General features: G+C 31.5%; 1 protein-coding gene across 1 annotated transcript in view; it reads right to left on the reverse strand.

The window, feature by feature from the left end:
- Window positions 1-7,170: 7,170 nt before the first annotated feature.
- The window catches only part of Fitm (acyl-coenzyme A diphosphatase Fitm), a 30,476-nt gene continuing 18,961 nt past the window's right edge, over window positions 7,171-18,685 (reverse strand). Inside the window, exons 10-19 of the mRNA XM_080163126.1 lie at window positions 18,311-18,394; window positions 17,411-17,479; window positions 16,637-16,708; window positions 16,287-16,375; window positions 15,139-15,230; window positions 14,679-14,779; window positions 10,870-10,965; window positions 10,244-10,303; window positions 9,056-9,161; window positions 7,171-7,722 (exon numbers count right to left, since the gene is read on the reverse strand). Of these exons, the coding sequence (XP_080019252.1) occupies window positions 7,652-7,722; window positions 9,056-9,161; window positions 10,244-10,303; window positions 10,870-10,965; window positions 14,679-14,779; window positions 15,139-15,230; window positions 16,287-16,375; window positions 16,637-16,708; window positions 17,411-17,479; window positions 18,311-18,394 (840 nt within the window). The 3' untranslated portion in view covers window positions 7,171-7,651. The remainder of the gene's footprint in view (window positions 7,723-9,055; window positions 9,162-10,243; window positions 10,304-10,869; window positions 10,966-14,678; window positions 14,780-15,138; window positions 15,231-16,286; window positions 16,376-16,636; window positions 16,709-17,410; window positions 17,480-18,310; window positions 18,395-18,685) is intronic.

The following is an 18,685-nucleotide window of genomic DNA, read 5'->3' on the forward strand; positions in this document are numbered from 1 at the left end:
AAACCTGATTATCAAGCTGTTTTTAAACAAATCTACTTACAATTTTGCTTTGACTCTTATATATTCGCATTCTGATAATTCAGTTCTGACATTAATGTCCGTATTTTTTTTACATTTTAACAACAAATTTTTATGTGACCTAATTATCCGATTGGTCTGATTTTTGGTTTACTGATGTTTGAATGTACAATAATATAAGCGAAGCGGCAAGTACGCATTTTTTCCATCACCCTTTAATTGAAATTCAAATTTATTTTTGGATATGACAGATGAGCATTCATATAGGCGCTAAATAAAAAAATATTAGATTTTTGCATTTTAAAGAAATTTATAAACCATACGAACTTACGAAGGAAAAAAATGATATTTAGCGTGATTTTTTTCAACTTTTATAGAAAAGCAAAGTTGTTAGGAATTGCTTTGAGTACAACATATAAAAAAATTAGCCTTCTAGGATCATTGGTTATTGTTTTATCTCTTACGTAAGTTGGTCAAAAATTGATTTTTTTAAATGTTAAGGTAGGGTACTGTGCTTTTTTTCTTCTTAAAATTTTCATAGCCTTCGATTTTTTTAAAAACTATATTTTTATGTTTGGTTATCATATACCATCAGAGGAAATCAATTTGGGCAGGTTTTAGGCTAGATTTAAATTTTTGGACAAAAAAATATGCGATTTTAGGTACATCAATTTTCAAGCCCAAATAAACCGGTTTTAAAATGATTTTTTCAAAACAAAATATAAAAGCAAAGTTGTTAAGCATGAAAAAATCTCTAACATATTAAAAAATTTTTGCTCGTTTTATGATAAAATGAAGGTTTTTTATTTTTTATATAAAACAGGCGCAACTTGTTACCATGCACAGTTGGGACTTCTCAGAAAAAGGTCATGCACCACAGAGAGTTGGTTGTCTGATGGATGTTACTTAACCTAATATTGTTTGGACAGAGAAGGGTGCGTTAAAGTCATCCTTAGTTCTCCTGGATTGCTGGACCAGGACCTGGACAGTACATCAAGTTGATAAGGTCCTTGACTGTAATTCCGCCCGTACGAGGTAATTACGAGGTAAACCAAAGTCTCTAAAGTTTATAATAACATTTTCTTTTCGTTAGCTTAGCAACTTTGGGGACTTTTAATGAATTGGGTGATTGGTTGGGTGATTAAATTGAGTGTCCATCTGTTTCAACCACTATTTGTTATCTACATTTTGTATCATAAATTGGGATATTCATCAATTTATCGGCCATTGTCTCATCTCTTTAGATCCCTCGTTATATTATAACAATTTGTTATACAAAAACCTTTAAATAGCATCTTATGTTATATTTATAGCAGCAAAACTACTCTAGAGATAACTTGGTGCGTCTGTCCATCTGTATGGCTAAGGGGAAACATGAATTTCTTGACTACTATTTAATGTAGAAAGCTAAAATTTTTGGTGAAAACTTGTAAGACCTATGCACATCAAGGCTACATTTGTCTTTCCTTATTATATTATACCAGGGAGGGAGACGACATTGGGCTGTTTATTACACTTGTCCACAAAGTTTTTTTGTCTAACAACTTTGGGGACTTTCAAAGAATAATGATTGGTTAGTTCAATAAGTGTCCTAACGTTTCAACTACTAATTGTAATCTATAGAAGGGGTAATTTTGTGTATCATCTTTGGGGTTGTACATCAATATATCTGCCATTATCTTATCCCTTTAGAGCCCTCGTTAAATTATAACAATTTGTTATGAAAAAATCTTTAAATATCATTTAATGTTATATTTTTTTAGCAAAGCTACTCTAGAAATAACTTGGTGCGTCTGTCCATCTGTATGGCTAAGGGGAAACATAAATTTCTTGACTACTATTTAAAATGGAAAGCTAAAATTTTTGGTGAAAACTTGTAAGACCTATGCACATCAAGGCTTCCCTTATTATATTATACCAGGGAGGGAGACGACATTGGGCTGTTTATTACACTTGTCCACAAAGTTTTTTTGTCGAACAACTTTGGGGACTTTTGAAGAATAATGGTTGGTTAGTTCAATAAGTGTCTTAACGTTTCAACCACCAATTGTAATCTACAGAAGGGGTAATTTTGTGTATCATCTTTGGGGTTGTACATCAATATATCTGCCATTGTCATATCCCTTTAGATCTCATACATGCTCCATTATTACATTATACTGTTTAAATTTCCCTCCTTTTTATGAAGTTCTCATGATAATACTTCACCCCCCCCCCCCTCTTTAACAGTTATCCCACGAATCGATGATGAAATTGACTATAGGATTATAGGGGGGAAGGGGTTTGTAACTTAAGAAGGGGTCATCTTAAACGGGTCAACAACATATATTTTCTTTGGGGGAGGGAGAGGATTAAGAATAAAATGAGAGATAAAAAAACAAGGATGACAACTTCCTTAAAAGCAAAATGGTAGTACAAACAAACATTAACACTTGTATTTTGTCTGTTGTTATAACTGAATAATCAGAATATAAATGTTTAAGTAAAAACAAAATTATAAGTGAATATTATAGAGTTGCTATGTTTTCTAAATTGTACAATAGAACAATACTAACAAGCCTAAATTCTAAAAATTCTAAAAAATCTATCTGTTCCAGATGTACAGACGGACGGACGTGCAACCAACCCCAATTATAGAAAAGAAAATTATGATAAGAGATATCAGTAAAGGACGGAGCGGCCTTGATTATAGAAAAGCTTCGCTTTTAAAAATTGGTCCTTAGAAACACATTCTTACAAAGGTATATCTAACATTGTCTCACATGAAAGTTTGTTTTGTTTTAAAGATATGTATTTCATAAAGAAAAGACATATACATACAGAATTACATATTATAGTACGAGACTTTTATTTACATCAACATAGCTTAGTAGCTAGAAATTAATCAGAAAAACAGGAATCACTGTGTTATTAAAAACTCAAGAAAATCAGAGATAAAATTAGTTTCTTGCCCTGCATTTTGTAACAGTTTGAAGGAAAATTGGGTTAGGAGAATTGTATGGGCATGCAGGTTGTTTTTATTCCAATTTGAAATACAGTCTTCTTTGCTTAATTTGAGTGATTTGTCTAAAAGCGAATTACTTAGGTAAGATTTAGAAAGCGTAGCAACTCTATAATCAATTTTGCATCAACTCTTATACATTTATAATCTGATTATTCAATTTTGACACTATACAAGTGTTAATGTCCGTTTGTCCTACCAGTTCAGCGCTTCGCTTTTATGGATGTTGTCATCCTTGTTGTTTCTATAAATGCTCATATTTAAACTTCCTATTGTATAGGATTATGGGGGGTGGGGTGTGATCACAGGGTTTTTTAACCCCCCCCCCCATATTCAATTGAATATGATTTACTTTACAAGGCATAGGAAAAAAGCAAGCCGTTCTTATTTTCTCTGCTCCCTTCCTGAACTACAAATGAATTCTTAAGAGCAACTTTTTTTTTTGGGGGGGGGGGGGAGGGAGATTAGAATATAGAATTAGTTTTTTTCTTCGGCACCTCGGGGCTAAAAAAACTGGTTTTAATCTTATAATTGTACATTCTATATCCGCGGAAAGCCGTTTATAACACAATGAAAGAAATAACTATTATTGTCCATGTTTTACCTTTTACCTTTATTTTGGCAGAAAATAGTAGTAAATCATATTCAATTGAATATGGGGGGGGGGCAACTCTGTTTAACTTTAGCCAAATAAAGGAAATCGGAGGGTTTATCAACAAGGATGACAACATCCATAAAAGTGAATCAGTAGTACAAACAAACAGTAACACTTGTAGATTGTCAGAACTGAATAATCAGAATATAAATGTATAAGTATAAACAGAATTATAAGTTAATATTATAAAGTTGTTCCACTTTCTTAATCTATCTGTTCTAGATGTACAGACGGACGGACGTGAAACCAACCCCAATTATAGAAAAGCTTTGTTTTTAACAGCAGTAGATATAATTAACACCCCTTCCCATATCATCTTACATGTATGATATGACCCTTCCCCCCTCTACCTACCCCTATTGGATAGATAACTAAAAGCTTTTCCTTAATCTCTTATAATATTACCCCCCCCCCCCCCACGCCAAACATGTATAGACTCATAGAGTCATGGAAAATTTTAATTTAAAATATATTTCTGTTTTCATAAAGTTAATATTTCACAACTCTTCCCCCTCCCCTAATTATTATCATATCAACAAAGTACAATGTCATAAGCAAAGCATCTCTAAAATTGATTCCTAAAAATGTAAGTATGTACTTCAACATTATCCTGTATTTCAACAAATTTACTAACAATTTTGTCTCTACTTTTATACATTTAAATTCTGATTATTCAGTTCTGACACTCTACAAGTGTTAATATTCGTTTATCCTACCGTCCCAGACCTTCGAGTTTAGGGAGTTTATGTCATCCCTGTTTTATAGCTTAAATGGTAGTATCAAACAGCGTTAATTACAGCTTTAAATTTTATTAAACAAATTTAGCTGCTAGTCAAAATATAACCATTCTTGTTATATAGACAAGAACGATGACGTCAAGTACTAACGAAGCTTTGTTGCTAAATCAAAATTAGAGTATTTTTATTTTAAACCATAAGAGCCGGCCATTGGATTTTAAACTGATCCAGATTTTTTACAAGACAAAATTTCATGGACATATAAATAAACAGACCACTGAATAAAGCTATTAAAATATCTAACTTTTTAACCATGCATAATATTAGTATCAAAGCTTTGCCTTTTACCCTTTATAACATAAATTTTTTAATAGATATAATAATCCTCTTTATCTTATTCTTAAAATACTGATTCCTATTCCATAAAAAATATATTTATAGTAAAACAAGGATGACAACATCCATAAAAGCGAAGCTCTGAAACGGTAGAACAAACGGACATTAACACTTGTATAATGTCAGAACTGAATAATCAGAGTGTAAATGTATAAGAGTCAAAGCAAAATTGTAAGTAAATTTGTTGAAAAACTGCTTGATACAGGATAATATTTATGTACATACTTATATTTTTAGGACTTGATTATAGAGTTGCTTCGCTTATAATATTGTACTTTGTTGTCCCATGAATCAGAAAACCAAAAATCAATTCTAACATGCATAAATTAACGAAAAAAGCTATCCGTTACGGACGGACGGACGTATGGACGGACCGACCCTAATTACAGAAAAGCTTCGCTACCCCTTGTTTTCAATTTTATGGGAGAAGGGGAGTTTATCTGCACAATTGGGTACTTCGAGTGAAAACGCCAATATATATACTTCTATTTAATAATTTATTTAAGTATTTTAAAATTATTTCTCGTATTCATTTAAATCCGGTGCAGTGGTTAGGCACCGGTTCTCATCAATACGAAAAAACTATGTCTATCATCGTATTATATCCAGCTTTCTACGAATATAAAAATATACAATCATAAGATATCCGCGGCAAGGCGTTTATAATACGATGCGAGAAATAACTATTCTTTTATCTAATTTAAATTTTTGCTCATTGTAAACAGCAAAGAAATTCTACAATTAAAAATAAAATATTAAATCAATTTATCGTCCATTGTCTTATCCCGTAATAATATAGTAATTGTATAAAGGTGTTATTTGGAGGTTTCCTTCATTTTCCCTTTTTAAAAGCTAGGTTTTTCCGTACGAATGAGATGGATAGCTTTTTTCATTAATTTAGGCATGTTAGAATTGTCCTAATTATTAGCATTTCCCCGTAGGGGGGGGGGGGTTAAAAAACTTTGGGGACTTTTATTAAATCTTGACTTGACTTCAAAATTTAATCTGCAGAAGGGGTGATTTAGTTTATTATCTTTGGGGATGTAAATAAATTTTTTGCTCATTGTCTTATATAGAGGAGCTTCGCTTCTAAGAACTATCTAAATGTATTATTTTAGATTTTATAGTCCTTGTTTCACCTTCTATTTTTATTTTGTCGGAGAATGGTAGTAAAGTAAATCATATTCAATTGAATATGGGGGGGGGGGGGGTAAAATCTCTGTGAACACCCCACCCCCATAATCCTTTGCAATAGGAAGTTTAAATATGAGCATTTATAGAAACAAAAATTAAATTTTACTTTTATTTGAGCCAATGTTAGATATACCCAATGGTAATATTTAAAATTTTCACTTGGTTAAAAAGTGAAGACACTGCTAGTTTTAACCAACCAATTAAAATATCCTTGTATTTATGTTTTGACATGTCCTATACTCAATAGGCATCTATTAAATGTAATCTAAATAAAACAAGGATAACAAGATTATCATCCATTGTCTTATCTCCTAAGTTGTTTACAACCCCCTCCCCCACACATACTCACACAATACAAATACACATAATAAATACTAGGATATGACAATGAAAGAAAAATCGAGATTTTTGGAATAAAGAAAGGGGAGAATAAATTATTTAAAAGTCTTATCTATTATACAAATTTTATATCTAAGTTTTCATATTTATTGAATTGTTTACAAGTAAAACTGATATGGTTCTGATATCGCAAAAACCAATCAACCAATATTATTTTTTTATAATTCATTCTATAAAAATAAAAAACTCATCAATATTTAATTTTTAAAAAAAATTTGTATAAAAAGTAAAAAAAAACACTGAGAAAATATTAGGTGTAGAGGTTTCGTGTTCTTTCTAGACAGCTATATTGGCTATTTTTCCAAATTTTGACGGAACGAAAAAATTTATTGGAAAATATCAGTAAATATTAACTTTCAGGATCGTAAAAATTTAGAAAAGATTTTAATATTTCTGTTTCATGTCCATTTTTAACCCTTTCCCTAATTATTATCAACGACTTTGGACAGTTCGTAAATAGGGGGAATATCTGAGAAATATTGACCCGTGGGTTTCAAATTTCCATCGTCAAAGATATATTGGATTGATTTCAAGTAGACATATGTCTGCTTTTTCTTATTATTTGACTCAACAACTTTTATTAAATTTGATCGGTTGGATTAATAAGTCAAGTATCCATATGTTTCAACCACTAATTGTAATCGACAGATAGGAAAATTTTGTATCGTCATTAGGGATGTGCATCAATTTATCGGCCATTGTCTTATCACACATAGTGAATTAAGAATGATATTTTACTAATCAAAGAAACTTTTTAAAAATTACAACTATTAAATTATATTTTATTATACATGTATTTAAATAATTACATATGTGTGGGGTGAGCTTATATTATAACAAAATATAAAAACTTTAAAATTAAGCTGATTTTCAATATTTTCTATTTTGGTAATGAAATTTATCCATAAGTCAGAAAAATATCGATTTTATGCCAAATTTTTCCTTGCATGTTACATGTCTTTATCCATTAAATCTGATAAAAGTTTTATTACATGATATAAAAAAAATGTACAGAATTAACAGTTTAAATTACATTATCATATTCTTATTCGCGAAAACAATCTATTATAACAAATAAACATTATTCTATAAAATAAGGTTTTGTATTGAAATACAAAATTACATATTATTTTTTTTAATTATAAGTATAAAAGAGGACAGAAAAAAAAAGTTTTAAAAAGTTAAATTAATTTGATGATAAAAAAACGTATTTTTATAATTTGCTTTTTAAATAATAATAAAATAGAGTTATTATCTGAAGACATTGAGGCTAGATTTACTGAATAATCTTGTTCTTGATTGGGATCTGGATCTGGCTCGACCTAAACAACATTCATGAGTCAGTTGGGTGGGTTATTTTGTCAGAGTAAAACTATAATGTTTAAACTATACACAATTAGAACAAAACACCAATTTTTTTCTAATTAAACTAAAATTATCTAAAGACATTTCTGAATAATCAGACTTCTTCCTACCCTACTACTTACCTAATGACCTACTAGTCAGAGCTGACATACTACCCCTACCTACCCTACTACTCACCTAATGACCTACTAGTAAGATCTGACATACTACCCCTACCTACCCTACTACTCACCTAATGACCTACTAGTAAGATCTGACATACTAACCCTACCTACCCTACTACTTACCTAATGACCTACTAGTAAGAGCTGACATACTACCCCTACCTACACTACTACTTACCTAAGGGGCTGCTAGTAAGATCTGACATACTACCCTTACCTACCCTACTACTTACCTAATTACCTACTGGTAAGATCTGACATACTACCAGTATCCTAACCTACCCTACTACTTACCTAATGACCTACTAGTAAGATCTAACATACTACTCCCTACCTACCCTACTACTTACCTAATTGCCTGCTGGTTAGATCTGACATACTACCCCTACCTACCCTACTACTTACCTAATGTCCTACTGGTAAGATATGACATACTACCAGTACCCTAACCTACCCTACTACTTACCTAATGACCTACTAGTAACAGCTGACATACTACCCCTACCAACCCTACTACTTACCTAATTGCCTGCTGGTAAGATCTGACATACTACCCCTATCTACCCTTCTACTTACCTAATGGTCTGCTGGTAAGATCTGACATACTACCCCTACCTACCCTATTACTTACCTAATGGTCTGCTGGTAAGATCTGACATACTACCCCTATCTACCCTTCTACTTACCTAATGGTCTGCTGGTAAGATCTGACATACTACCCCTATCTACCCTTCTACTTACCTAATGGTCTGCTGGTAAGATCTGACATACTACCCCTACCTACCCTATTACTTACCTAATGGTCTGCTGGTAAGATCTGACATACTACCCCTATCTACCCTTCTACTTACCTAATGTCCTACTGGTAAGATCTGACATACTACCTCTACCTAGCCTACTACTTACCTAATGGCCTGCTGGTAAGATCTGACATACTACCTCTACCTAGCCTACTATTTACCTAATGGCCTGCTAGTAAGATCTGACATACTACCCCTACCTATCCTACTACTTACCTAATGTCCTACTGGTAAGATCTGACATACTACCCCTACCTACCCTACTACTTACCTAATGTCCTACTAGTAAGATCTGACATACTACCCCTACCTACCATACTACTTACCTAATGGCCTACTGGTAAGATCTGACATGCTACCTCTACCACCTCGTCTGCTTGACATAGCTGCCAGTTGTTCTCTTTCAGATGAATTGTCTAATATTAAATCTTCCTACAAATAAAACAAGTTTTGAAAGAAATGACATCTAAAAATAAATATAACTAAATTGTATTAAATCAGGGCCGTAAAATTATAACATGCAAATAACAAGGATGACAACATTCATAAAAGAAAAGTTCTAAAATAAGACTGAAAGACAAAATCGTTTGTAAGTTTGATGCAAAATTGCGTAATTATAGGATACTGGTAAAGTACATACTTTCATTTTCAGGAATCCTCTTGCCAAGTTTGAAATTGATATAAGAATTTTAACATACCTAAATTGCCTATATTACAGACGTATTGACCGTCCCTTATTACGGAAAAGCTTCGCTTTTTTAAAAAATCCGCAAAACATTGAGTTTGAAGCGGGTAATGAATTGGAACTAAAATACTTTATAATAGACTAAAATAATATTTAGCGAATAAATGTTAATTCTACATAATCTTAATGTCAAACTCTGAATTTAATTATTAATAACCAATTCAAATTTAAATGAATATATTATTCATTTTCCTATAATTCAATTATCTAGCAAATAATCGATACTAATTACTTATTTTAAATTTTGAATTCTAATTTAAATATATTTTAACATTTCAAGTTGTGTTTTAAAGCTAAAAAATATATTAAGATAGCAATTAAATTTTTTTTTTTTTGTATATTAAAGACTTCGAGCGACTTTCTTCGTCTTCTTAAAAGAACATTCTGATCAGCGGTTACCTAGATCTTACGCTGAAGACAGACACCTATTTACTTATGTATATGTAAGACTTAAGAAATTACTATAAGCTAGCCTTAGGAACATTATTGGACTTTTTTCCATTGTCTGTTTAATAAAAATGCAAGGACAGAGGGGACATTGGGCTGTTTAATCCACTCGTCCCCAAAGCTATATAATAACGTTTTCTTATTTGAGGACTTTTTTGAATTTTGATTGGTTGGCTCATTAAGTTGAGTGATTAAACGTCTCAAACACTAATTGTAATCTAAAAAAGGGGTAATTATGTGTAATAAAATCAGGGGTGTACATCAGTTTATCGGCCATTGGCTTATACCTTTAGATCCCTGGTATAAATGGTAATTTTCCTACCTTTTGTTGTTGGCCCCTAAGATTATAGAGTGGCATACCCATAAACTTTGGCACATCATCCTTAACAAATAAATACGGTTAAGTAGCGCAGCTAACTATATACCTAGGGTCTGTTCATTCTATTACATGTTCTTTGACTAATAGATTATATTTTTGCTGTACTTCGAATATGAAGGAGCTTAAAGTGCCTTTAAAAATGGCGTCATAAAATACAAATGACCAATGATAGGCCAGTATACCAATGGTAAAATGTATACTGGCCTATCATTGGTCATTTTGTATTGTATGCCAATTTTTTTTTAATATGGACTATAAGCTGCCTTCGAAAAAAAATACATTTTTTTGTCTGAAGCTTGAGAATTCAATAGCTGTTAAACCTTTTGTGTTTCTTATTTTAGGGAAGCTTATCATAGGAACCTGGATGTTTTAAAGTTTTATTCCTTTTATTTTAAGTCTTCGAGTGCTTTTAAACTTTTTTTTGTCCCCTTCCTACCCATTTAAATACAGAGCAGCAGATGACAGATAAAATTGGAAAAATATAATATTTTAGTGTTTAAAAGGCTATGCTTTTATTGGGCATAATTGTCTATGTTGTGTAATAGCCTAACCATTCGGGGCTGCAATACCTGTGAGGACCAATTATTTGTTGTCTCTTTATAATTTCTTCTGACAGGGCTTCTATTGTTCCCTTTCTTCAGAGAAGGTTCGCTCCATGTCACGTACTAAATACAAATATTTTTAAAATACAAACTAACATCACGTCTGTATTTTGATCTAAATGCAAGATAGAAGTTATTTCCTATTTTTGTTATTGCGACAGCTAAAAAAAATGTAATCTAAAATTTAGCCAGGCTTTTAATGTTGTACTAAGGGGACGTAATTTAGTCTAGAAGCCGCACGGGGTTCGAGGCTTACATTTGCTGTTTCTTATTGCTTAAGCTACACACGGGACTGCAAGCCTGGCTTTTAAGAATGTAATAGGGGACGTGGGGAGATAATAAAATCATATATACAATTAAAATGCAAAACCAAGAATTCTAATACCCTTTATGAAAATACGTTATTTAGATAAAATACACAAAACAGCTCATTTACACTAGTCCCCAAAGTTTTTAATAACTTTTTATCACATTTAATGTGAGAATGTTGCTATTATCATATTCAAAATAAATGCTGTAATAAGCTTTAAAATATTTAAACACTAGTCTCTCATTGGACACAAAATGACGTCCAATAAGAAAAAGGAATAAAAATATTGGAAAGAAAATTATTTTATTTCAAAATTAATTCTTGGCATTTTGGAATAAAAAATATAGGGGAAAGAAAATTATTTATTTCAAATTTATTTCTGGTCTTGAAATAATATTCATTATTTTATTTTAATTCGAGTGTCAACCAATAAGAAATAGGCATGCTGTTTTAAAAGTTTGGAATAAAAATTATTATTTTTTGTCAATTCCTTTTTTCAGAGTATAAAATGAGAATAAATTTTCCAACATCATTATTGATTTCTAATTTAACATTTCATACAGTGGGTAATATTTATTTCAACATTTTTTGTCATTCAAAATCAAGTGTCACAAAAATAATAATATTTAACATAAAAAAGAAATTTTTAAAATAATTTTGTTTTCTTTATTTGTTGAAGATTTAAGCCCAAGCTTTTTCTGAGGGGGGAGACCCCCCTCAACCCCCCCTCTCCTGAGGGGGGAAACCCCCCTCGACCCCCCCCCCTGACGCTCTCTTCTTTAAATCTTTCATTATTTCTGTAATTTATTCTAACTATCTTATAAATTTCAAAACATGAGATAAAAAGGAAATAATTTGCTGTACATTATTAAAAAATTTCAAAATTGTAAAAAAAATTCCAACATGATTTTTAATTTTAAATACAAGAATATTTTTTCCTATATGATATGTTAAATTTAAATACAGGAATAATTTTGTACTGTGGAATTGAAGAAATAAATGCTGTACATTAGATTGGCTTGATTTTCAATGATTTTCTAATTTTAAATGTGCTACATACACTTTCTGTCTGAACATCATATAAGAGACCAAAAAATGAAAAGAAAATATTTTGAATAATGGGGAGGCTCGCTGATGCATGTAAACTTTTAGAAAGACACTTGTGGGGAGATTTTTTTTTTTTTTTGGGGGGGGGGGCAATTATTTTTCTTTCAAAGTATAGCTTTATGCACCTTCCCAATTTTGTCTTGGAGAGTAGAATAAGAATAAAAAATCTGTTTTTAAAACTATTGATCCTAGCAAGAAAAATCCATAAATAAATTTAAAAACCAAGAGATTTTACATTTAATTTAAGATTTTTCATGTTTGGATGAATATTTTTTAAAACCAATTTGATATTCTTATATTAATCAACAAGACAAATTCAAAAAGATGCATAAAGCAATACTTTGAAAGAAAAAAAGTTGCACCTCCAGAATAAACTTCTAAAATTTTTAATGCATGGAAACACCTTACCCCATTTCCCCTCAAGGACAAAATAAATTTTTTATATTTAGGTTTCTTATATGACATTTAAACTGTAGATGTTGATTACAAATTCAATGTCCAAAATTGATCCACTAATTTTAATATTTGATGTGGGTATAAACATTAGACATAGATGGTCAATCTGACCCCATTTTTTTCTTAAAAAGAAACCTTTGTTCACTCTTTGTTGTATATGAAATACAGCCCTATAGGCAACATTATTTGCAACTAAATTTTGCAATGATATAATTTTTAGAAAGATAACTTTATTATAAGAAATTAAATTATTTATAACTAACTTATTATATGTTATGTCATACGCTTCACATTATATGATGGAAGAAATATTTTCTTCAAATATTTCACCCAAGGAAAGCTTTAACCTAAGATATTCAACAATTTATAGCTGATACATAATGTAAACAAAATTCCCTTGTGCTGTCTCTAGGTTATCTCTATTGTATAAATGAACGTACAAAAGAGGAGGAGAGAGAGAAGGAAATAGACAGAAAAGTGAGGGAGGGAGGAGGGGGAAGAAATATAGAGAAAAATAGACAGAGATATTTATTGTTCACCCTTAGATGATGTAAATTTTTTGATAGATTTTTTTGAATTTAAGAAAAAGATAGAGAATGAGACAAAACCAAGTATCATATTTTATTAATATTGCTTATACAAGAAAGGTCATTCAAAATTATTTCACCAATATTAAGGTCAAGTGACAAAAATTTAAATTTCCACCTACTTCGCCCCCAGAGGGGGCAATAGTAGAAGGAAAATTCAAATTTTGATCACATGACCAAAATTGTTGAAATAATTTTAACCCTTACAGATCGGGCCCCAATTCCCACCTTAATAGATCGGGGGGGGGGGGGGGCTCATAGAGCCCCCCCCTCTATCTCGGCTCCTGGTACAGATAAAGACGTAAATTTTTTTTCTTGTGGTTCATGTGTATTTTTAGAGAAAATTACTTTTTCTTGTCATAGCGGTCAGACCGCTCCTTAGCCGCTTTTTAGCGGCCAGCCGCTAAATTTTAAAACAGCTGTAGAACGGCCAATTTTGCAGCTAGGATGACCAAATTTTAGAACGAACTTCTATTTTTCATAACAATAAAATTACTTTTTCTGATCATCGCCGAAAAACGGCAAATAACGGAAACCGCCATTTTCGGCGGTTACGGCGGTAAAACGGCGGTTGGCGGCGCAAATTAATATTTTTATCTGTTTATTATTGCTCAAGGATTTACCAAAAAAAAATTATAGGTCTCTAGCTGTAATAGAAGCCACGATATTCATGATATATGTCTGTAGTAAAAGCCGGACAAAAATCGGTCATAAAGTCGGTCAGGGAGCGGTCAAACGGTCATAACACCACTTTTCTCAGAAGGTCATTGATATCTAAGTATTCACCAAAAAAAATTTAGGTTTCTACCTTATACACAAAAGTCATAATGTAGAAATTAAGATTTATTTAGAATTTTTTCTAATTTTTTTTGCTACCCAACCGACTTTGACCGGACACCACGACCGACACAGACCAGATATCCTAATAAAATTAACTCTGGCCGACGTATAATTACTAAACTTAAAAAGTCATGAAGTTACAGCTCTCCATCTTACCTACAAAAAAAATGAGATTGAAAAAACTAGAGGGGGGGGGGCTCTTTGAGCCCCCCCCCCCCCGATCTGTAAGGGTTAATATCCTTTCTAGCATTCACAATATTACGAAAATATGATAAATAACTATTCTTATTCGATGGCTTAACAACGTTGGTGACTTTTAATGCATTTTGATTGGTTGATTCATTATGTTGTAAGTCCCAACATTTCAACCAATCATTGTTATTTACATAAAAGGGTATTTTGTGTATCATCATTAGGGATGTACATCAACTTGATCAGCCATTGTCTTATCTCTTTAGATCCCTGAGTAAAATTACCTTGAAAAGCCCCTCTCCCGGGGTGCCAGGGGACAAGGGTAGGAAATAAAAGCATTTGTACAGAGCAAACCACAACAACACAGCTATTCCACTTGCAACAACTTAATCAAAAATAACCAAGATATCTTTTTTATTTCTGTTTAAATAATGATATCAACTACAGCATAAAATTGTAATTGAAATTTCAGTAGACTTTGTCCGATAATGATATTTATAAAGTTGGGAAACCCCAGGGAAAACCCGGCCCTCGACCCACTTTTTTATGAAGAAAAAAATATTTCTTGCCCCTGCAGAGGGCTTTAAACCTGCGTGGTCATATCCTTACGGGTTCTCTCCCTTTACTTAACCGAACCTAACCTAACAATACTTATTTCTTCAAAATAATTGTAATATAAATGTACTATGGGGGAAACCGACCAAAATTTCTATATTTCTATAATATTATATTAAAATGAATAACCTTTTTCAATCATAAGATGAAAGAACATGAGCGTAGTAATGAACATAAAGTCCCATAACAAGGATAACATTGCCATCAGACAGAAACATAATCTAAAATTAAAAACAAGGATGACAACATCCATTAAATCGAAGCTCTGATACGGTAGGACAAACGAACATTAACACTTGTAAAATGTCAGAACTGAATAACCAGAATATAAATGTATAATTGTTAATAGATTTGTCGAAAAACTGCTCAAATGCAGGATAATTTTTAAGGACATACTTATATTTTTAGTACTTGATTAAAAAGATGTTACGCTTATAACATTTTACTTTGTTGTCCTAGGAATCAGAATTCAAATAATAAGTTCAATCGGATTATTTTATCACGTAAAAAAGTTGTTGTTGAAAAAGTTTAAAAATCAATATGTTTAGAATGAACGTACGGACATTTTTGTAACGATTATTGAGTTGCTACGCTTTATAAATCTTACATAACTACTACAGGAATCACCATAAAAGTTACTCCTGAGAAATTTTAAAGAAATTACTTCTGAGAACTTTTGAACAGAGTACCTAATTTGTAAGTTTGAAATTGACAATACAAGTAGAATGATGTCTGTCCGTCTGTCAGTTAAGATCTCGGTAACCACTGAATCGATCGGATTCTAATCTTCAGTGAATATACCTACTGGTCCTGTGGTGGTTTTAGGATATTTTCTTGCAGGGTTGGACATCTCCAAACCCCCTCCCCCACCCCAAAAAAAAATAAAACCCCCCTGATTTTCTCATTTTCTTAAGAATTTTACGAATTCGCCATTTATTTGCAAAAATTTGCGATCCATTTGCATTTTTTTCGACTGGGTAGGAAATAGAAGATGTAATTATTCCTCTTGGGGCAAAGCCCTAGAGGCTAGGCTAGGGGCGAAGCCGCTAGTATGAAAAAATGAATTAGATTTGTTAAACATTGTCAGAAAGATTTAACCCTCATAACGCAACTTATAGTCAATTTGACATTAGAATTGCATTTAACGAGACAAATTGCAATTTGAAATAATATTACATCCTTTGACAAAAAAATACCTTTGCCGCTATTAATATTGAGCTCATTCATACAACTAAAAATAACCAGATCACATATAAATAAAACCTTTATCCGTTTACCTTACTAAGTTAGTATTAATAGGATATTGATATCTGAGGTGCAGATATTCATCATTCTTTAATCTTGACAAAGCAGTCTCACTCCCCTCCTGAAATAAAAATTTTTATGAAAGAAACTAAATCACGAATTTTACGGGATAAGAAATGGATGAAAAAGGTAGATACACATCCTATGATGATAAACAAAATTATCCCATTTGTAGATTGAAATTATTGATTTAATCTCTTTGATCAAGTTTTTACAGATTAAAAGCTGAAAGGTTTCTTTATTTACTAAAAAATAATGTTTTTTTATTTATGATCACAGAACATCTGCTCTAAAACTGACTTGTCCGTGTGTCCGTACTAACCTTAGCATCTTCAATTCTTCTGTACTCCTCCAGTCTTAGAAAGTCTTTAATTCTCTCCCACCCAAGATAGGCCTATAACAGAAAAAATAAAAAATAAAGAGAGGGGTAGGTTTCTGGTAAAATTCGTAAAGGTTATGTGCTATAAGTTAAGAACAGTACTAGAACGATAAAAATTTATGTTAACTTTAAAAAAATTGTCTATAGTTCTTTTTAATAAGAAATACACATATTTAGTGAATATTATCGTTCTACTACTATTTTTAAGCCTTAAAACACACACCTTTACGGATTCTACCAGAAACCTACCCTCTCTTTATCTTCAATAATTCATTTTGTCTGTCTATCTGTCCATCTGTCAATAACGGTATGGGAGAAATGTTATTTTCTTGGCTGCAATTTAGGATAGACGGCTGATTTATTGTGGAGATTCTCTATACAAATGAGTATATTAATATCATTAAATTACTTTTGTCCATGTTTCCAGCCTTTTTTAAGCCTAGCTGTTATGAATGTTGGCATTCTTGTTTTGATATTGCATTCTTAAAAATATATTTCTGTAATGGATTTATTATAACATGGATCTTACACCATATTTTCATATTCTCTAATAAAGTGAATCTTACAGCAAGCTAAAGTAACGATATCCCACTTTTTACCCAATTCCCTTCCCTTCTATTAAATGAGGCCCGACCAATAATAGCAAGCAATATTGACGACAATTTTTCACATGTCACAATATCCAGGTATTTTCTAAATCCATTGTATCAGTTTTACCTTGCCTTCCTCAATGATGAATAGATTTGAGAAAACCAACAGAAAGCAGTGTCCAGAAATATCTAAACCCTAAATAAAAACAAAGAACTCATAGGACTCTTTGAAATAATAAATAAAGCAGGTTATGGAATCCATGCATAAAATTATGTAAATATATGTAGTAATAGTATTTCTTGTTTGCTTATTTTAGAACAAACGGACATTAACACTTGTATAGTGTCAGAACTGAATATCAGAATATAAATGTATAAAAGTCGAAGCAAATTTGTAAGTAAATTTGTTAAAAAACTGCTTGATACAGGATAATGTTTATGGACATACTTACATTTTTAGGACTTGATTATAGAGTTACTTCGCTTATAACATTATACTTTGTTGTCCTAGAAATTAATATAACAAAAATGAGATTAATTGGGTGATTAGATCACATAAAAATTTATTTTAAAAAAGTAAAAAAAATTAACATTTTTAAAATGGACGTACGGATATTCTGGTAATAATTATAGAGTTGCTACGCTTTCTAAATCGTACCTAATTACTAAATGAATTACCATACAAAGTTTGAAATCGATAGGACAATTCTAACATGCCTAAATTAATGAAAAAGCTATCCGTCATGGACGGACGGAATTATAATAAAGCCTCGCTTTTAATACGGACCGACCCTAATTATAGAAAAGCTTCACGTTTAAAAATGAATAGGTAACATGATGTTTTAGTAGGCTTTGCAGATAATAAAACATAAGTCATGAAATTACGTTTAAAATGCTTTAATTCATATTTAATTTTAGGATTAAAATAAAAAGCAAATCTAATGTTAAACAATAAAAGTTTAAATATTGCACGTAAGCTTGTTTCTTAAGAACACGATTTGCGTCAATTAATTTAAGATTAATCTACCTTCCAGAGAAATCCATGATTTAGGCAGGAATCTTTTCTTGTGTATTTAACAAATTCACACACACCCGTTCTATACTCTATCATCTAGGCAATAAACATTTTATAATAAATCCGCTAGTTTTCTTGGAGGTAAGGTATTCTTAAAACGAAGCAGCTTACAGTTCCTATAAAAAAATGACGTGATACAATACAAATGACTAATGATCGGCCAGTATACATTTTACCATTGGTCAATTAAAATGTTTACTCGGCTATTATTGGTCATTTGTATTGTATGAAGTCATTTTTTATTAGGCAATTTAAGCTGCTTCCACAAAACAAACTTGAGGTTTTGCAACATGGAGTCTGCCTGTTTTACCACTAGCAAAAATACAG

This window comes from Acartia tonsa, chromosome 6, assembly GCF_053477335.1.
Source record: "Acartia tonsa isolate MP-2025a chromosome 6, ASM5347733v1, whole genome shotgun sequence".
Classification (NCBI taxonomy): domain Eukaryota; kingdom Metazoa; phylum Arthropoda; class Copepoda; order Calanoida; family Acartiidae; genus Acartia; species Acartia tonsa.